The sequence below is a fragment of the Scyliorhinus canicula genome, chromosome 29, assembly GCF_902713615.1.
Source record: "Scyliorhinus canicula chromosome 29, sScyCan1.1, whole genome shotgun sequence".
NCBI lineage: Eukaryota > Metazoa > Chordata > Chondrichthyes > Carcharhiniformes > Scyliorhinidae > Scyliorhinus > Scyliorhinus canicula.
Window position 1 is genome coordinate 15,937,186 of NC_052174.1, and position 20,271 is coordinate 15,957,456.

Here is a 20,271-nt window from a genome sequence, read left to right on the forward strand (position 1 = left end):
GTTGAGAGTGCTGAGAGGTGACCTAACCGAGACCTTCGAGATAATGAAAGCGTTCGATACGCTAGACATTGAGAAGCTATTTCCACTTACAGTGGAGACTGGAACTAGGAGCCGTGAAGACAGGCATTAATAAACCAAATAGGGAATTCGGAGAAACGATCTTTACTCAGAGAGTGGTGAGAATGTGGAACTCCCTCTCATGAAGAGAAGCGGAGGCAAATAAGATCGATGCATTTAAAGGGAAGTTCATTGACCATGATTGCTTCATGGGGAAATGAACTGTTTTGGGGCCAGTGACCCGTGGCTGAGTGAAGTTGAAGGGTTTGAGCCCCATGCTAAGGCACTCCTGGTGAATGCTGTGGGATCATTGGTGTGAATGGAGGGTTGATGGCCATCCAAGGTAGGCTGGGGCCCTGCAGCCTCGGGTGAATCCCACGGAGAGATGACATTCTGAAGATCAAAGGGAAATGAGGACGGCAACGAGAGGCCAGTGGGCTGCCCTTCACCCAGCCAAATCGTTATTCAAGAAAAGGGAGAGGGTTGGGGATGATCACGAGTCCAGAATTAATGGGGGGACAAAGAGGTGATAATGCGAGAGTTTCCGAATGATAGTGCTCTGGTTCCACAGTTGGATCAGGAGCGTGAAGTCTCCTTGGAAGTTTGCACCACAAACCGACCATATTCCTACTGCTTTGTTTCCTATTATTTAAGTGGGATTGTCTTGCGGCCCTGTCCAGCGTGGCAACGGGCAGGGTGGATTGACGAGGTGGGATGAATGCGAGACGAAATGATTGTGCCAAAGGTTGGCATGCAAACGTGACTGCAAGAATGGGGCCTGAACGCGGATTGGTGTCGGCCACGTCGCAGTGTCGATAGAAATAAAAGCCAAATACTGCGGCCGGCTGGAAACCGGAAATAAACGAAAATGCGGACAAAACCCAGCAGTTCTGGCAGCTTCTACGGAGAGAGAAACACAGTTAACGTGTCGAGTCCATTCACCCTTCTATCAACCGCGGTGTAGCCATGCGGTGGAATATCCTGCTTACAAAACCGTAGCAACCATCCAGTCTCTTGTCATTCTTGGGTTACAATGGAAAAAAGGTTGCAGAGGGTGAGGCAGGAGTTAAATGCAAGTGATTCAGCATTGTCAAGATGATGCCAATTTCTAAATCGTTCAGTGTAATTGAGTGTTGTTTTTGAACCATGTATACCAGAAGTCTGCAGCTTTGGTCTGTGGGGTAGATATAGTTACTGAACCCAATCGATGGTGGCCTGTGCACCTCTGACCCGGGAGAGCAGAGACTTCCTGATTGGTATTGTGCGTACACCCTTATTCCTACTGTAACATTCACCAGCTCTGTGTTCAGTTTTTCTAATCTACTGACGTGTGATCGTGCACACAAAACCCTCGGGTAAAACCTGCATCCACGATTCATGAGGAATCCGCCTGTGCTCATGTACAGGGGTGGGGCAGACGGACTGCACATGAGTTGAGACACATTGAAAATTGTCTTTTTTTTTTTTGTTGCTTTATATTATTTGGCATCTTTTATGATTTTGGTCTGTGCCCAACCGCTGAATGATATGGATAGTTTCAGCAAACTTAACAGGATATGGCATGTTTTGTAGTCTGGACTTGCACTCTGTGCGAATTCTTGGTTCTTGTTCCATTTCCTGTGTGTGTGGTTTTAAGAAGCAGTCATTTTTTAAACAAAAAAAAGCCTTTTTTGGTCATAGATGATTGCTACACAGATCCAGATCTTCAGAATATGCTCTCATTTACATATTGGTTTTTAATACGCTCTAGTTTTTTGCTCGGCAGCTTGCAAATTGCATGGGTGTGGACGGTTAGCACCCTGCTGGGGGCCGAGTGGTGAAAAAAGTGCTACTGTTGTCTGCGCATTGCTCAGCGTTCATTGTGAGCCCTCTCCTACAATCACCCTGCCTACTCTCTCACAAACATGCTCTAAAAGAGCAAGTATTTTCACTCCACTCCAGCAGGGATGCTTTGGCTGGGATAGAATAGTCCTGGCCGTACCTCATTCCAGTAACCAGCTAAGGTAGTGAGTGGCAGAAGGCTATTAAATCCATGTTTCAGCAAGAATGACTGAATTACATTGAATTATTTCTCTTTCCTAGCCCAGTAGTATTAAACCCATCTATCACAGGATGGGATAATAATAATCTTTATTGTCACAAGTAGGCTTACATTAACACCGCAATGAAGTTACGGCGAAAAGCCCCTAGTCGCCACATTCTGGCGCCTGTTCGGGTACACAGAGGGAGAATTCAGAATGTCCAATTCACCCAACAGCACGTCTTTCAGGACTGTGGGAGGGAACCGGAGCACCCGGAGGGAACCCACGCAGACACGGGGAGAACGTGCAGACTCCGCACAGACAGTGACCCAAGCCGGGAATCGAACCCGGGTCCCTGCTGCTGTGAAGCAACAGTGCTAACCACTGTGCTACCATACCGCCCATATGTTAACTCTGATAAATGTGTGGTGTTCCTGGATGTTTGGTGACTGACCAGGCAGTCGGGAAATAGCCACTTCAGTATTTCCAACCCAAAGCCTGGATAACATTGGCCGCCATTTTGTATTTGTTCAGCTTTTGACCTAGTTTAGATAGCCGCGACTGGACGGTCACACAAAGGTAGTCATTGTGAACAATAAGACCCATGAGCCCCTGGTGAGTGGCATTAGGGATAATTTAGTTACATGTGTGCTGCCCAGCATTCATTTTAACCAGCATTCAATTAGACAGTCTGCAGATCAGGCAGAGTTGAGAAACTCTGTCGATGTTTGTGAGGCCCACGTTGCTAATGTGGCTACAAACAGATATACTGGGGTGGGGTGGGTGGGTGTTGGGCAAAGACCTACACTCAGCACATCCGTGATATCCACCAGTTAATGAGCTTGTTGCTGAGATAACCTCAAGGGCAATTCCTTGGTACTTCATGTTTCTGAATATGAGAGAATGGTTGAACAGTCTGTGCAGGCAGCCGTTACATGGTTTGGTACATCTGAGTTAACCAATTCTTGTGCAATTTAGTTTTACAACTGTGTACAGGAAGTTGAGCTATTGTTTGAGATTGTGGTGTAGAAGCAGATTCCTGTTTGCAATCTGGATTAAAAGGGTTTGTGAAATAGCGCAGTAGAAAATTAACCGATGAATTTCAGGACATACGGTGGCAGTGAAAGTTTAGTTAAACAGGAGGTTTGTCTGAGCATAATCATGTAGTCAGCATCAAAACCAAAAGTAACTGCAGACGTAGCATCTGAGGGAGCGTTCTGGCAACTTCTGCTCTGGGGTGGATGAAAGCATTGCAAGGCCTGATGGAGCAGAGACATGTGCAGTGCAGAGCCATTGAGCTCCATCTCCTGATTGCTAAGGCTGCCCAATTCAGATTGGCACCAACTGGGAGAATGTTTTTGCCTTGTAGTGTCCGATTTGGAGAACTATGATTCACGCTGCTGACCACTGACCTGTGACCCTGGCCTAGTAGTGAATGTCTGTGTCTGGCAAGGACAGGATTGTTCACAATGTTGTGATTCCGCCTCAGCCAAAGAGCTTGCTGACGTTCACTGTCCTGACTCATTACCGGAAAAGACATGGGCAGAAAGTGTCTTTGGGGACAAGGGATCAGGAAACAGGGCTTTTGAAAATTTTACTATCTAAGTTACTGTACTTCACAGTAATTTGTGGGAAGTTTTTTTAAGACACGCATGGGGAGGCGGTGGTGTAATGGGATTGTCAATGGACTAGTGACGCTGAAACCCAGAGTAATGATCTGAGGCCTCAGGTTCGAATCCCACTCGGGCAAATGGTGAAATTTGAATTGAATAAAATTCTGGAATTATAAGTCTAACGATGACCGTAAAACCATTGTCGATTGTTGCAAAAACCCATCTGGTTCACTAATGTCCTTTAGGGAAAGAAATCTGCTGTCCTTACCTGGTCTGGCCTATACATGACTCCAGACACACAGCAATGTGGTTGAATCTTAACTGCCCTCTGAAATGGCCTAGCCAGCCACTCAGTTCAAGGACAATGAGCGATGGCCAATAAATGCTGGTCCGGTCAGTGAAGCCCACATCCCCTCAAAGAATAAAACAAAATCCACAAGGTGAGGCTTTGTCACTTAATAAGATCATGGCTGGGCGGCACGCTAGTGGTTAGCACAGTTGCTTCACAGCATCAGGGACCGGGTTCGATTCCCGGCTTGGGTCACTGTGTGTGCAGAGTCTACACATTCTCCTTGTGTCTGCGTTTTCCTCCCACAAGTCCCGAAAGACGTGCTGTTGGGTGAATTGGACATCCTGAATTCTCCCTGTGTACCCGAACAGGCGCCGGAATGTGGCGACGAGGGGATTTTCACAGTAACTTCATTGCAGTGTTAATGTAAGCCTACTTGTGACACTAATTAAGATTATTATGATTATTGACCTCAACTCCATTTTCCTTCTCAATCTTCATTATTTGAATGGAAAAATTGGCAGGGATACGGGGTAAGGTGGTTCTTGCTGCTTGTCAACACAGACTTGACAGACAAATGGTCACCTTCTGTGATGTAATCATTCTATGGTTCCATGACCTATCCTTCGGCCTCCAAGCCTGTGCCAATCATAATGCCCTAACTAAAAACCAAACCTTCTGCCCTTACTCCATCCGTATCCCTCTATTTCCTCCCTATTCATCCACGTGCCTCTTAAATGTTGCTAATGTGCTGCTTCCACCACATCCTCTGGCAGCGCGTTCCAGGCACCCACCACCCTCTGTGTGAAAAACTTACCCCGCACATCTCCCTTAAACTTTCCCCCTTTCACCTTGAACATGTGCCCCCTGTAATTGACACATCCACCCTTGGAAAAAACCTCTGACTAACCACCCCGTCTATGCCTCTCAGAATTTTGTAGACCTCTATCAGGTCTCCCCTCAGCCTCTATCTTTCCAGTGAGAACAATCCTAGTTTATTCAACCTCTCCCCATAGCCAACACCCTGGAGACCCGGCAACATCCTGGTGAACCACCTTCGCGCACTCTCCAAAGCTTCCACGTCCTTCTGATAATGTGGTGACCAGAACTGCACGCAATACTCCAAATGCAGCCTACCCAAGGTTTTATACAGCTGCAACATGATTTCCCAACTCCTGTACTCAGTGCCCGGCTGATGAATGCCAGTGTGCCGTATGCCTTCTTAATCACCTTGGCCACCTGTATATCCGCTTTTAGGGAACTGTGGACCCGCACACCCAGATCCCTCTGTATGTTAATGTGCTAAGGGTTCTGCTATTTACAGTATCATTCATACCTAGATTTGAGTCCTCCAAAATGCATCATCTCACATTGTCCGGATTAAACTCCATCTGCCATTTCTGTGCCCAAGTCTCCAATCTATCTATATCAAGCTGAATCCTCTTGACAATTCTCGACACTATCAGCAACTCCACCAATCGTCGTGTCATCTGTAAACTTACTAATCAGACCACCCACATTTTCCTCCAGATCATTTATACATACTACAAACAACAGAGGTCCCAGCACTGATCCCTGCGGAACACCACTAGCTACAGATCTCCATTCTGAAAAACACCCTTCCACCGTTACTCTCTGTCTTCTATAACCAAGCCAGTTCTGTATCCATCCAGCCAGCCCACCCCGAATCCCATGTGATTTTAGTTTTTGTACCAGTCTGCCATGTGGGACCTTGTCAAACGCCTTACTAAAGTCCATATAAACTACATCCACAGCCCTTCCCTCATCATTTTCTTTATCACCTCTTCAAAAAACTCAATCAAGTTGGTGAGACATGACCTTCCCCGAACAAAACTATGCTGCCTGTCACTAACTAGTCCATTTTCCTCCAAATGTGCATATCCTGTCCCTCAGCATCATTTCCAAAAGCTTCCCCATCACTGATGTCAGGCTCATCGGCCTGTAACTTGCTGGATTAACCCTGCTTCCTTTCTTAAACAAGGGAATAACATTGCCTATTCTCCATACAATCCTAGAATTTACAGTGCAGAAGGAGGCCATTCAGCGGATCTGCACCGGCCCTTGGAACAGCACCTTACCCAAGCCCACACTTCCACTTATCCAGTAACCCGACCTAACCTTTTGGACACGAAGGGCCAATTTATCTTGGCCAATCCACCTAACCTGCACATCTTTGAACTGTGGGAGGAAACCGGAGCACCCGGAGGAAACCCACACAGACACGGGGAGAACGTGCAGACTCCACACATACAGTGACCCAAGCCGGGAATCGAATCCGGGTCCCTGGCGCTGTGAAGCAACAATGCTAACCATTGTGTTACCTTGCCATCCAGTCCTGTGGAACCTCGCCTGTGATCAAAGAGGATGCAACGGTATATGTTAAGGCCCCAGCTATTTCTCCCCCTGCCTCCCACAGTAACCTGGGATAGATCCCATCCGCAGAAGAACCAGAGAGAAGATGATAAATTTCTTTACACGGTCTGGATCTGGAACTCACTGCCTGGGAGTAGCTTCACCATCAATTTCAAAAAGAAATTGGTTGAATATTTAAAAAGAAAACACACTACGGGAAATGGCATCTGGACTGGAACTAACTGGGATAGTATGTCAAAGAGCTGACAGCGGCACTGTGGGCTGAATGGCCTCTTGTGCTGAATGCTATGATTCTCTGACATGGGGTTGTAATTGCACCACTGACAGTCCTCAAAGTATTTCCACCGAGTGTCACTTTTAGTTTTTAATGTATATTTAAACAGTAAGGCTGCTAATTTTGGCCAGGCGATCAGCAGGCAACTGTTGCTTTATGTACGTGTGGGAGAGCTGAATGAACATGTGAAAGGATTAACAAGTGGCTTAATTGCTCCTAGGTTTCTGACCATTTCTGCCTCTCACTGTCAGTCTCAGAAACGCCCTGGAACCACTTCCTCCAACACGCTGTTCACCAACAGATACAAACCCACATCTTTCTGAAATAGCTTTAAGTCACCAGCAACCCACCCTGCTCCACCCCCCTCAAAATTAACCCCCCCCCCCCCCCCCCGCCCCCCCAAATTAACTTGAACTTTTGCACCACTCAATATCCCACCGAGTAGAGTGTCTATTTCAGCCTTGAATGTACTCAGTGACTGAACACACGGGGTACGAGAGAGCCGAAGATCCCCAACAACCTCTGTTTGTGCAACAAATTTGCCAAGAGCGTTACAAAGTTCCCCATGTCTGCTAGGGTCTCATTCCCACAACCCAAAACGATGTGCAGGGTAGGTGAATTGACTGTGCTAAATTGCCCCTTAATTAGAAACAAAGAATTGGGTACTCTAAATTCATGTTAAAAAAAGTGTTATAAAACAAAATTAGACATTGAACTACACAAGTTGATATATATTTTTTTTAAATTTAGAGTACCCAACTCATTGTTTTCCAATTAAGGGGCAATTTAGCGTTGGCCAATCCACCTACTCTGCACATCTTTGGGTTGTGGGGGCGAAACCCACGCAGACACGGGGAGAATGTGCAAACTCCACACGGACAGTGACCCAGAGCCGGGATCGAACCTGGGACCTCAGCGCCGTGAGGCAGCAGCATTAACCACTGCGCCACCCTGCTGCCCCACAACTGTGCTGTACTGTCCTATGTTCTATAAAGTTGGGATTTGAGTAAGATGGCCGAGTAGCTTTATGAGCGAGGTGCTAAATTGTGTCCCAAAGGAAGATGGGACACATAATAATCTTTATTGGTGTCACAAGTAGGCTGACATTAACACTGCAATGAAGTTACTGTGAAAAGCCCCTAGTCGCCACATTCCGGCGCCTGTTCAGGTACACAGAGGGAGAATTCAGAATGTCCAAATTACCTAACAGCACGTCTTTCAGGACTTGTGGGAGGAAACCGGAGCACCCGGAGGAAACCCACACAGACACGGGGAGAACGTGCAGACTCCACACAGACACAGACAGTGACCCAGCCGGGATTCGAATCGGGTCCCTGCGCTGTGAAGCAACAGTGCTAACCGCTGTGCCGCCCAATAGAGGGTCAGAGAGGCTGTGGGAGGGAAATCCAGATCCTTGGGCTTTCGATGGTGGAGCAAGTAAAATCAGAGATGCGCAGGAGGCCAGAATTAGACGAGTGCAGATACCTTGGCAGGTTGTGGGGCAGGAATAGAGATTGGAGGGAAGCAGTTGTAAGGCTATGGGACCAGATTTGAAAACAGATGAGAATTTTCACATTGAGGTGCTGCCTGTCTAGGATCCAATGTAAGTCAGCATTAATATCCTGGAACTCCTCCCGAACAGCACTGTGGGTGTGCCGACAACATCCGTAACTACAACAGTTCAAAAAGGGAGACGTCCGGTGGCGACCATGGAGTGAGCGGTCGCACATTTGGCAGTTCCCGCTCACGGTGATCTTTGTGTGGCTTTTAAGCTGGATTGTTGCAGGAAATTTGTAAAGAAAGGACAAGAACATGCGAAAGAGACCCTCAGTTTATCAGTTTACCACCCTATCTAATCCTCTGATCATCTTGTATGCCTCAATTAAGTCACCTCTTAACCTTCTTCTCTCTAACGAAAACAGCCTCAAGTCTCTCAGCCTTTCCTCATAAGATCTTCCCTCCATACCAGGCAACATCCAGGTGAATCATAAAGATGATGTGAATTTAACACTTGATGCACAAAATTCTGTTGAACGCCATTGTTCAATTTGTGACCAATGTTTTCCTTTTGGTAGTCTTTTAACGCAGACCATGTAGTTATACAGCACCCTTTCCAATGCTTCCACATCCTTCCTATAATGCGGCGACCAGAACTGCACGCAGTACTCCAAATGCGGCCGCACCAGAGTTTTGTACAACTGCAGCATGACCTCATGGCTCCGAAACTCAATTCCTCTACCAATAAAAGCTAACACACCGTACGCCTTCTTAACAACCTTCTCAACCTGGGTGGCAACTTTCAGGGATCTATGGACATGGACACCGAGATCTCTCTGCTCATCCACACTACCAAGAATCTTACCATTAGCCCAGTACTCTGTTTTCCTGTTATTCCTTCCAAAATGAATCACCTCACTCTTCTCTGCATTAAACTCCATTTGCCACCTGTCAACCCAGCTCTGCAGCTTATCTATGTCCCTCTGTAACTTGTAACATCCTTCTGCACTGTCCACAACTCCACCGCCTTTAGTGTCATCTGCAAATTTACTCACCCATCCTTCTACGCCCTCCTCCAGGTCATTTATAGAAATGACAAACAGCAGTGGCCCCAAAACAGATCCTTGCGGTACACCACTAGTAACTGGACTCCAGTCTGAACATTTCCCATCAACCACCACCCTTTGTCTTCTTTCAGCTAGCCAATTACTGATCCAAACTGCTAAATCACCTGAATCCCATGCCTCTGTATTTTCTGCAATAGCCTACCGTGGGGAACCTTATCAAACACTTTACTGAAGTCCATATACACCACATCAACTGCTTTACCCTCATCCACCTGTTTGGTCACCTTCTCAAAGAGCTCAGTAAGGTTTGTGAGGCACGACCTACCCTTCACAAAACTGTGTTGACTATCTCTGATCAAATTATTCCTTTCCAGATGATTATACATCCGATCTCTTATAAACCTTTCTAAGACTTTGCCCACAACAGAAGGAAGGCTCACTGGTCTATAGTTACCGGGGTTGTCTCCACTCCCCTTCTTGAACAAGGGGACAACATTTGCTATCCTCCAGTCTTCTGGCACTATTCCTGTAGACAAAGATGACTTAAAGATCAAAGGCTCAGTAATCTCCTCCCTAGCTTCCGAGAGAATCCTAGGATAAATCCCATCTGGCCCAGGGGACTTATCTATTTTAACATTTTCCAGAATCGCTAACACCTCCTCCTTATGAACCTCAAGCCCTTCTAGTCTAGTAGCCTGTATCTCAGTATTCTCTTCGACAACATTGTCTTTTTCTTGTGTGAATACTGACGAAAAATATTCATTTAGCACCTCTCCTATCTCCTCGGACTCCAAGCACAACTTCCCACTACTGTCCTTGACTGGCCCTACTCTTACCCTAGTCATTCTTTTATTCCTGACATACCTATAGAAAGCTTTAGGGTTATGCTTGATCCTACCTGCCAAAGACTTCTCATGTCCCCTCCTGGCTCTTAGCTCTCTCTTTAGATCCTTCCTAGCTACCTTGTAACTCTCAAGCGCCCTAACTGAATCTTCACGTCTCAACTTTACATAAGCCTCCTTCTTCCTCTTGACAAGTGTTTCAACTGCTTTAGTAAACCATGGTTCCCTCGCTCGACCACTTCCTCCCTGCCTAACAGGTACATACTTATCAAGGACACGCAGTAGCTGTTCCTTGAATACGCTCCACATTTCCATTGTGCCCATCCCCTGCAGTTTTCCTCTCCAGCCGATGCATCCTAAGTCTTGCCTCATCGCATCATAATTGCCTTTCCCCCAGATATGACTCTTGCCTTGCGGTATATACCTATCCCTTTCCATCACTAAAGTAAACGTAATCGAATTGTGGTCACGATCACCAAAGTGCTCACCTACCTCCAAATCTAACACCTGTCCTTTGTTCAGATCTTGTGTGGCTGGGTCGAAGAAGTGGCTTCATTTCTGCTGGGCTCATCTGTCTGGTAGCGATCGTTGGTCTTGAACTTGTCTCCTGGTCGTAATGCTACACTTGGTTTTAGGCGAATGCCGGAGCCAAGAGACTGTGTCTCTTTTTATCCCTCTGGGATTTCGCGCTCTTTTGGGCCGTCCTTAGCTTTGGACCCAATAATTCGACAGGGCTTCGATCACTGCCTTCGATTTTGGCCAATAAAGGGGCGGGTGCCTTGATGGCTGGGCGTGTCCTGAGTGGTCATTGACCTTGGCTGTTTGGGCTTTCTTAGCAAAGGGAGTGGCGCCGGTTAGTCTGCATCTGTATCGGTTACCTGAGTCCAGTCCTTTTGTTCTGGGGAAAATGGGCCATTAGAATGCAAACGAGCAGGGGTTTCGATCGTGTCTAGCTATCTGGGTTGCAAATACACACACAAGCTCTGAGTGTGTCTGAGTCCTGGGTTGGCCATAATTCCCATGGTCCTTTGCAGGTGGCCATCTGAGATGGCTACATCCCCACAACCCAAAGAGGTGCAGGGTAGGTGGATTGGCCACGCTAAATTGCCCCTTCATTGGAAAAAAAATAATTGGGTACTCTAAATTAAAAAAAAAACAAATGTGCAGGCTATGGAGAGAGAGGGTGCACACCTATGTGTGCATTCAATACTACTTAACCTTCTTTGTTCACCGCCATGTGTAGGTGCAGCCAGATCTCCACAGCAGAGGTAGGCTGCCTCCTGACAGGAAGGCCCTGCTAACTGAGATGACTGCATTTAAGAATGAGCCGAGCTGGTCAGTGCAGGAAATGATTTCACACCTGAAGCAGCCCCCCGCTTTCACCTTTTATTTGCTGTCTCGATGCGCTGCACCCTGCTGGGCCTCCCCATTGGCTCTTTGAATATCTTTTGCATTGTTGCCAGCCATTTCCATGCCCTGCCCTGGATCCTTCTTGAAGGTCACCGTGGCCACTCCCCACCAGCAATGATGTAATGTGTTTTCATTAAAGTCACAGACTAATCTGTCCCCACCTTACAGAGATGAAAAGGGAATTTAAAACGCTGGACAATCACCGAGGGCTGAGGAGGGTGGTGATTCTGAACGTGTGCAGTTAACTCTGGAAATGAAATGCCCCCCCCCCCCCCCCCCCCCCCCCCCCCCCCAGGTTTCCGTGGTGTGGCTATATTCCTCATTAGCTTGTAAGTCTTTGCCCCACACACATTCGGGAGAATTGAGCGTTGCTTAACCTCATCTGTAATTCCATCTGCCGGGAAAAGGTGTCCTAACCTTGCCACGTATTCAGCCCCGCCCCCCCTCTACAACTCACGAAACATAGCCATGGCCGCTGACCCGTTTTTCATCGGTAAGCTCACAAAACCGGCTGCTTAGAGCTTTCGACCCCCATTCACATTGCAAACTCGCTACTCACTGTACCTTGAATTTTCCTGGTCCTGTTTAATCCTCATCGCCAAAAAGGTAGTCAAACGCATCGTGAAAATTCAATCTTCTTTACTGATGAAAAAATATCAAATTAGCAGCATGCATTCAGAAGCTGGCAACAGCTATACACAACTATTCATAGGCTCCTCGTGGCAAATTCTACAACCTGTGCAAGCCTGCACTACCAATGAGGCCCTGAGCACATGTCCACACTTGCTAAAGACATCATCCTATAATCGAATAGGAAGATGCTCCTTACAACACTCAACAATAATACATATTTACAGCACAAGTGAATCTCGAGTTAATATCCACAACCTGCATGTACAATTAATCTACAGTTAAGTATTACAATCCCGTACCAGACCCCAACAGTGGCTGGGATACGGGACAGAAACCCCAATATTTAATTTTAATTTTGTAAAGAGGGTGAGGAAAGGATTCCTCGCTGCAGGAATGATCTCACGCAGCATAGGGATATAGAACATAGAACATAGAACAGTACAGCACAGAACAGGCCCTTCGGCCCTCGATGTTGTGCCGAGCAATGATCACCCTACTCAAACCCACATATCCACCCTATACCCGTAACCCAACACCCCCCCCCTCCACCCCCTCCCCCCCCCTCCACCCCCTCCCCCCCTCCCCTCCCCTCCCCCCCTCCCCCCTCCTCCCCTCGCCCTCCCCTCCCTCCCCTCCCCCTCCCCTCCCCCCTCCCTCCCCTCCCCTCCCCTCCCCCCTCCCTCCTCTCCCCTCCCCTCCCCCCCTCCCTCCTCTCCCCTCCCCTCCCTCCCCCCCTCCCCTCCCCCCTCCCCTCCCCCCTTCCCTCCCTCCCCTCCCCCCTCCCCTCCCCCCTCCCTCCGTCCCCTCCCCCCCCCCCTCCCTCCGTCCCCTCCCCCCCTCGCTCCCCTCCCTCCCTCCCCCCCCCCCCTCACCCCCCCCCCCCCCCCCCCCCCCCCCCCTCAAAGTGCCAGGAACCCGGGTTAACACTGCTGCCTCACAGTGCCAGAGACCCGGGTTAACACTGTTGCCCCACAGTGCCAGGGACCCGGGTTAACACTGCTGTCTCACAGTGCCAGAGACCCGGGTTAACACTGTTGCCCCACAGTGCCAGGGACCCGGGTTAACACTGCTGTCTCACCGTGCCAGGGACCCGGGTTAACACTGCTGTCTCACGGTGCCAGAGACCCGGGTTAACACTGCTGCCTCACAGTGCCAGGGACCCGGGTTAACACTGCTGTCTCACAGTGTCAGGGAATCCAGATTAACACTGCTGTCTCACAGTGCCAGGGACCCGGGTTAACACTGCTGTCTCACAGTGCCAGGGATCCGGGTTAACACTGCTGTCTCACTGTGCCAGGGACCCAGGTTAACACTGCTGCCTCACAGCGCCAGGGACCCGGGTTAACACTGCTGTCTCACAGTGCCTGGGACCCGGGTTAACACTGCTGACTCACAGTGCCAGGGACCCGTTAACACTGCTGCCTCACAGTGCCAGGGACCCTGGTTAACACTGCTGTCTCACAGTGCCAGGGACCCAGGTTAACACTGCTGCCTCACAGTGCCAGGGACCCTGGTTAACACTGCTGTCTCACAGTGCCAGGAACCCAGGTTAACACTGCTGCCTCACAGTGCCAGGGACCCGGGTTAACACTGCTGTCTCACATTGCCAGGGACCCGGGTTAGCACTGCTGCCTCACAGTGCCAGGGACCCGGGTTAACACTGCTGTCTCACAGAGCCAGTGACCCGGGTTAACACTGCTGTCTCACAGTGCCAGGGACCCGGGTTAGCACTGCTGCCTCACAGTGCCAGGGACCCGGGTTAACACTGCTGCCTCACAGTGCCAGTGACCCATTCTGCTGTCTCAGAATGCTGGGGACATGGGTTCGATTCCACCCTCGGCTGACTGTCGCTGCGGAGTTTGCACGTTTGTCCTGTGTCTTCAGGGGTTTCCACTGGGTGCTCCAGTTTCCTCCCACAATCCAAAGTTGTGGAGGTTAGGTGGATTGGTCGTGATAAATTGCCCCTAGGTGGTGTTACAGGGATAGGCTGGGGAATTCTGTCTGGTTAGGGTGCTCGTCCAGAAGGCACTTGCAGATCGATGGGCCGAATGGCCTCCTTCTGCATTGTCGAGATTCTATGAAATCCAACTCTTCCTTTCACAAAAACAGAACAGTTGTGAAGTTACCACAATAAAATGTTGCTGCTTTCAAAGAGAGACAGGTTTGGGAGATGGGGCGTGGATTTGAGGTATTGGGTCCACTCAATTCTTTGTGTTCCTATAATCCTATCAGTCCCTATCCTGACACTTATGTAGCCCTGTTTTGTTTCAATGCAGGGGATGGATATGAAGTGTGTGCAATCTGCCTGGATGAGTACGAGGAGGGGGACAGACTGCGGATATTGCCCTGCGCACATGGTAAGCCAATTCTATTACTTGTGTAAGTTTCTGGGAGGGCAACACGGTGGCGCCGAGTTCCCAGGTTCGATCCCGGCTCTGGGTCACTGTCCGTGTGGAGTTTGTACATTCTCCCCATGTCTGCGTGGGTTTCGCCCCCACAACTCAAACATGTGCAGGGTAGGTGGATTGGCCATGCTAAATTGCCCCTTAAATGGAAAAAATTAATTGGGTACTCTAAATTTAAATGTATTAAAAATGTGTAAGTTTCTGGGACTGCAGGTGACAGACTTGGAATCATTGATATTCAACCAATATAAAAAGGGTGGAATAGCTCGCAGGGCACGAAAGCACATTGTGAACCATCACCTTGTTCAGTTCAGATGCTAACGTTAACCTCGGCACTCCTGGGTGACGCACAAATACTTTAGCCCCAGGACACAGACCCGTGCAGGACTCCACTGGGCACATCCTGCCAATCAGGCAAAGGGCCAGTTATGCCTCCTGCCTGTTTTCTGCCAGCCAGCCAATTTTCTTTCCAGGCTAATTCGTTACCCTGCTACACCATGAGCTTGGATTTTCTGCAATAACCTTTGACCTGACAAGGTGGCACGAGGGTTAGTTAGCACTGCTGCCTCAGAGCGTCGGAGACCCGGGTTCAATTTTGGTTTGTCACTGTCTGCACGTTCTTCCCGTGTGTGCGTGGGTTTCCTCCGGGTGCTCCGGTTTCCTCCCACAGCCCAAAGATGTGCAGGTTAGGTGGATTGGCCGTGACAAAATTGCTCCTTCGTCTCCAAGGATGTATAGGTTTGGTGGGGTTACAGAGATATGGTGCGTGGGCGGGCCAGGGCAGGGCGCTCTTTCAGGGGCCGGTAAAGGCTCAATGGGCTGAATGGCCTCCTCCTGCACTGTAGAGATTCCATGATTCTACTTTACCTTCTGGGAAATCCAAATACACATCTACAGGTCCCCCTCTAACCACAGCTCATGTTATTCCTTCAGAGAACTTTTTCTGGTTAAACATGATTTCCCTTTCACAGCACCATGCTGACTCTTCCCGATCACTTTGAGTTCCTCCAAGTGCCAAGCTATAATGATTGATTCTAATACCTTCCCCATGACAGGCATCAAGCTAAATGGTCTTCCTGTTTCCTCTCTTCCTGACTAGAGCAGTTATATTTGCTGCTTTCTGATCTGATTAAACCTTTCCAAAAAATTCGCACAAAATGCATCTACTGCCTCGTTAGCCACCTCTTCTGCCTGAGGACAAGGTTCAACTTCACTGAATATTCTCCATTGCAGAATGTATTAACAACATATCACATCACAATTGTGTGGTTCTGAGCACCTTCAGGAGAGAAAATAATGAAGAAAAGACTGTTTTGGGGTTAATCGCTCCACCCATTAGCTAAACCTGTGGTTTACCCGCTCAATTTCTCCAGCAGTTTTCAAGTCAGTGCCTGTTGTAACATTTTTAAGAATATTGTCTCAATAGATTTAGGGCAGCACGGTAGCACACGTGGTAGCACTGTGGCTTCACAGCGCCAGGGCCCCAGGTTCGATTCTCTGCTGGGTCACTGTCTGTGCGGAGTCTGCACGTCCTCCCCGTGTCTGCGTGGGTTTCCTCCGGGTGCTCCAGTTTCCTCCCACAGTCCAAAGACGTGCTGTTAGGTGGATTGGCCGTGCTAAAGTGCCCTTGGTGTCCAGAAAGGTTAGGCGGGATTATTGGGTTCTGGGGATAGGATGGAAGTGAGGTCTTAAGTGGGTCGGTCCAGACTCGATGGGCCAAATGGCCTCCTTCTGCACTGTGTGCTCCATGTCTGTGTCTATGTCTAGATGGCGACAGCTCTATCCAATCTTTCCGAGACTCGTTTTTCACTCTGCGTTTGTATCAGTGCCACATTTGGGAGGATCAGCTGGACCCTCGGAAGTGGCCACTGGGATGTGTCAACAGATGGTCCATCATTGAATTTGTAGCTGATTACTTTAAGCAAACATTGGACTCACATTCAATGACATTCAATGGCAGCGCAGCCAGTCGGGAATAGTGTGTTCCTTTTGGAATTCTTTCACTGGATGAGGGTGTCGCTGGTTAGGTGAGCATTTATTACCCATTAAACAGGAGCAGAGTTAGGCCATTCAGCCCATCCAGTCTGCTCTGTCATTCAATCATGGCTGATATGTTTCTCATCCCTTTTCTCCTGCCTTCTCCCCATACACCCTGATCCCTAATTACCCCTGAGAAGGTAGTGATGAGCTGCTGCGGTCTCTTGTGGTGCAGGTACACCCACTGTGATGTTTGGAAGAGCGATCTAATTGGTGCAAAATTGAGAAGATCCTTATTTGCATTGCTGTAAGGATTTGGTCTTTCTCCTTGTCCATTGCATGTGCAATTTTGAAGGCACTTGAAATGTTCTAACTGAACCATCCTGGATATTTTCCTGGTATATATTAATGATCCCGACTTTGGTAAACAGGGAATCATAGAATTTACAATGCAGAAGGAGGCCATTTGGCCCATCGAGTCTGCACCAGCCCTTGGAAAGAGGATCCTATTTAATCCCACACCTCCACCCTATCCCCGTAACCCAGTAGCCCAACCGAACCTTTTGGACACCAAGGGACAATTTATCACGGCCAATCTGCCTAACCTGCACATCTTTGGACTGTGGGAGGAAACCGGAGCACCCAGAGGAAACCCAGGCAGACACGGGGAGAAGGTGCAGACTCCGCACAGACAGTGACCCGAGCCGGGTATCGGACCCAGGACCCTGGAGCTGTGAGGCAGCAGTGCTAACCACTGGGGTGCCTCATCTAAAGGAAGACTCGTCTGACAGTGCAGCACACCCCAAGTGCTGGACTCATTTCCAAATTTTTGGATGGTACAAAACTCAGAGGGCCGTGTAGAATTTCAACAGGACATGTCCACGTTGGTGGAATGGTTGGTGGGTTGCAGGTGAAGATCACGAACCAATGTGATGTGATACGGTTGGGTAGAAAGAAAACTAGTGGCACCTCAGGTGGGAGACTGTGCAGTTCTGAGTGCTGGATTTGAGGAAGGATGTGAAGTCATTGGAGAGGGTGCAGAAGATAGAACATAGAACAGTACAGCACAGAACAGGCCCTTCGGCCCTCAATGTTGTGCCGAGCCATGATCACCCTACTCAACCCACATATCCACCCTATACCCGTAACCCAACAACCCCCCCTAACCTTACATTTATTAGGACACTACGGGCAATTTAGCATGGCCAATCCACCTAACCCGCACATCTTTGGACTGTGGGAGGAAACCGGAGCACCCGGAGGAAACCCACGCACACAGGGGGAGGACGTGCAGACTCCACACAGACAGTGACCCAGCCGGGAATCGAACCTGGGACCCTGGAGCTGTGAAGCATTTATGCTAACCACCATGCTACCCTGCTACCAGAATCCGGGTTCCAGGGATCAGATAGATTGGCAAATTTAGGACCCTCTCCCCTGCTGGGTAAGAGGAGATTTGTCAAAAGTTTTCAAAATCATGAGGACCTGGATATAGATGGAGGGAACTGTTGCCATTGACGTCACTCTTGTCTGTACACTTCAGACACTTCGACCAGTTATCTGATTTTTTAAAACGTTTATTAAGGTTTTCCATTTTGACAATCAACAAAACCACAAAAATGCAAATAAAGGTCTTGGCATAGGCTATATCCAGTGTCTTCAGCCATTCTCTGCTCTAGGAGAATAGTCCTAGTGCTTTTGTTTAAAAATTAGCACAATGTTCTTTTACTATAACGATAATGGGCGGGATTCTCCATCGTCGGGATCCTCCGCTTGGCCGGCAGCACACTCACGCCTGGGGATTTCCCAATGGATTGGGGGGTGCCCACAATGGGAAACCCCATTGGCCGGCTGCCGGGATGGAGGGTAATGTTGCTGGTGGGTGGGGGGGCACCGTGCAGGAAGACGCGACTGCTGGGGCGGAGAATCCCGCCCAAGATATTTATTGGCTCGTTGAAGGCTGCACAGACATACTAGGTTGAGAAAACAGTTACCAAGGTCTGCAGAATCCCGGGCTTTATAAATAGAGGCATGGAGTACAGAACCTCGATAAAACACCGTCCCGCCTCAGACGGAGCAGTGTAACCACTTCTGGACATCGCCCTTTAGGAAGGATGCGATGGCGTTGGAAAAGATGCAGAAAGAAATGACAAGAATGGTTCTAGGATTGAGAGGCTTCAGTTTGGTGGAGGATGGGAGAAGGGAAGGTTGAGAGGCGATTTCATGCTGGGTGTTCAAAACCATGAGGGCTCCTGGCAAAACGGCTGGAGGAATGTTGTTTCCATTGACAGACACCGAGGCGACGTGAGGAGAAGCGGCAAGCGATTACGGTCTGGAATATGCTGCCTCAGAGGCAGATTGAATTGTGGCTTTCAGAAGGGAGTTGGACAATTGGAGGAAGAAGTTGCAGAGATCTCGGGGAAAGGCAGGGGAGTGACAGCAGAGGAATCGTGCTTGCCATTCTAAGATTCCATAAATTGAAAGAAATGTGCCTGTATAATAATAATAATGCAGAAGTCGGATATACCGCGTCCTGATGATGCATGATAAATACAAACTCTTTAGTCTTGAAATTTATTCAGACTCTGCCCTTTTAATTGTGTTTGTTTCTTCCCCCCCCCCCACCCACCTCCCAAACACAGCATACCACTGTAAATGTGTGGACCCCTGGCTAACACAGACCAAAAAAACCTGCCCCGTCTGCAAACAGCGTGTCCTGCGATCAGCCAACGACTCCGAGTCAGGATCCGATGCGGAAAATCACCCGGAAGGTGATGAGCACCATTCGGAACGCACCCCACTGCTGCAGGCATCTTCATCCTCTGCCCCACACACATTCGGCTCCATGAGCGATTCCCTCAGGCAACATGACGACGGATCGAGTCAGGATGGTTCCAGTGATGCCCACACCGAGGGCGAGGAGATTCCAGATCACAAGCCAGATGACCGCAGTGGCTCTTCAAACAGCACGGGATCTGGATCTGAACCTCTCCTCAATCCTGGGAAAGTTTGCAATGTGTAATTAAGAATCTTGGGCTTTATACTGATATTATCTGTAAAACTGCAATCATTAATGTTCGACTCAAGCTCAACCAGAGCTTTATTTCAGATTATTTGGGTGTGTGTGTGCGTGGGGGGGGGGGGTGTCATTTAAAATATATATTTTTGGTGTGAACAGGGGCAGTACTTGCTGTTGGTGAACACCAACTTCCGATTTTGATCATTGGAGCACAGGCTGGATTTGTAACTGCACAAGGGCCTTTCACCCAGCACCAGCGTTACAATCATACCTTCCTGACAAATGGATATTCCACAGGGCAGGGATAGGAGAGCAGCAGCATCCGTAACAAATACTTTGCTCCTCCTAGTTCTGCAGGAAGTGAATGAATTAAAAAGCACAGCGTCCTAGAACCCGTCCTATTTACTACACTGGTCTGGGTTGTGTCATCCGCCCCGTTGTATGGTGCTACTTTCACTGTCTACCCACGCCAAGATAAACACCCTGATATACGCTTCTTAAATGTATAGTAAATAATAATCTTTATTATTGTCACAAGTAGGCTTACATTAACACTGCAATGAAGTTACTGTAAAAAGGCCCTCATCGCCACATTCTGACACCTGTCCGGGTACACGGAGGGAGAATGTCCAATTCACCCAACAGCACGTCTTTCGGGACTTGTGGGAGGAAACCGGAGCACCCGGAGGGAACCCACGCAGACACGGGGAGAACGTGCAGACTCCGCACTGACAATGACCCAAGCTGGGACCCTGGCGCTGTGAAGCAACAGT

General features: G+C 48.7%; 1 protein-coding gene across 2 annotated transcripts in view; it reads left to right on the forward strand.

Moving 5' to 3' along the window:
* Positions 1-19,571, forward strand: part of LOC119958352 (E3 ubiquitin-protein ligase RNF167-like) — a 66,344-nt gene extending 46,773 nt beyond the window's left edge. For both annotated transcript variants that reach the window (XM_038786801.1, XM_038786802.1), the window contains 2 exons: positions 14,374-14,454; positions 19,122-19,571. In XM_038786801.1, coding sequence (XP_038642729.1) covers positions 14,374-14,454; positions 19,122-19,501 — 461 coding nt within the window. In that variant the 3' untranslated portion in view covers positions 19,502-19,571. The remainder of the gene's footprint in view (positions 1-14,373; positions 14,455-19,121) is intronic.
* The last annotated feature ends 700 nt before the right edge of the window (positions 19,572-20,271 follow it).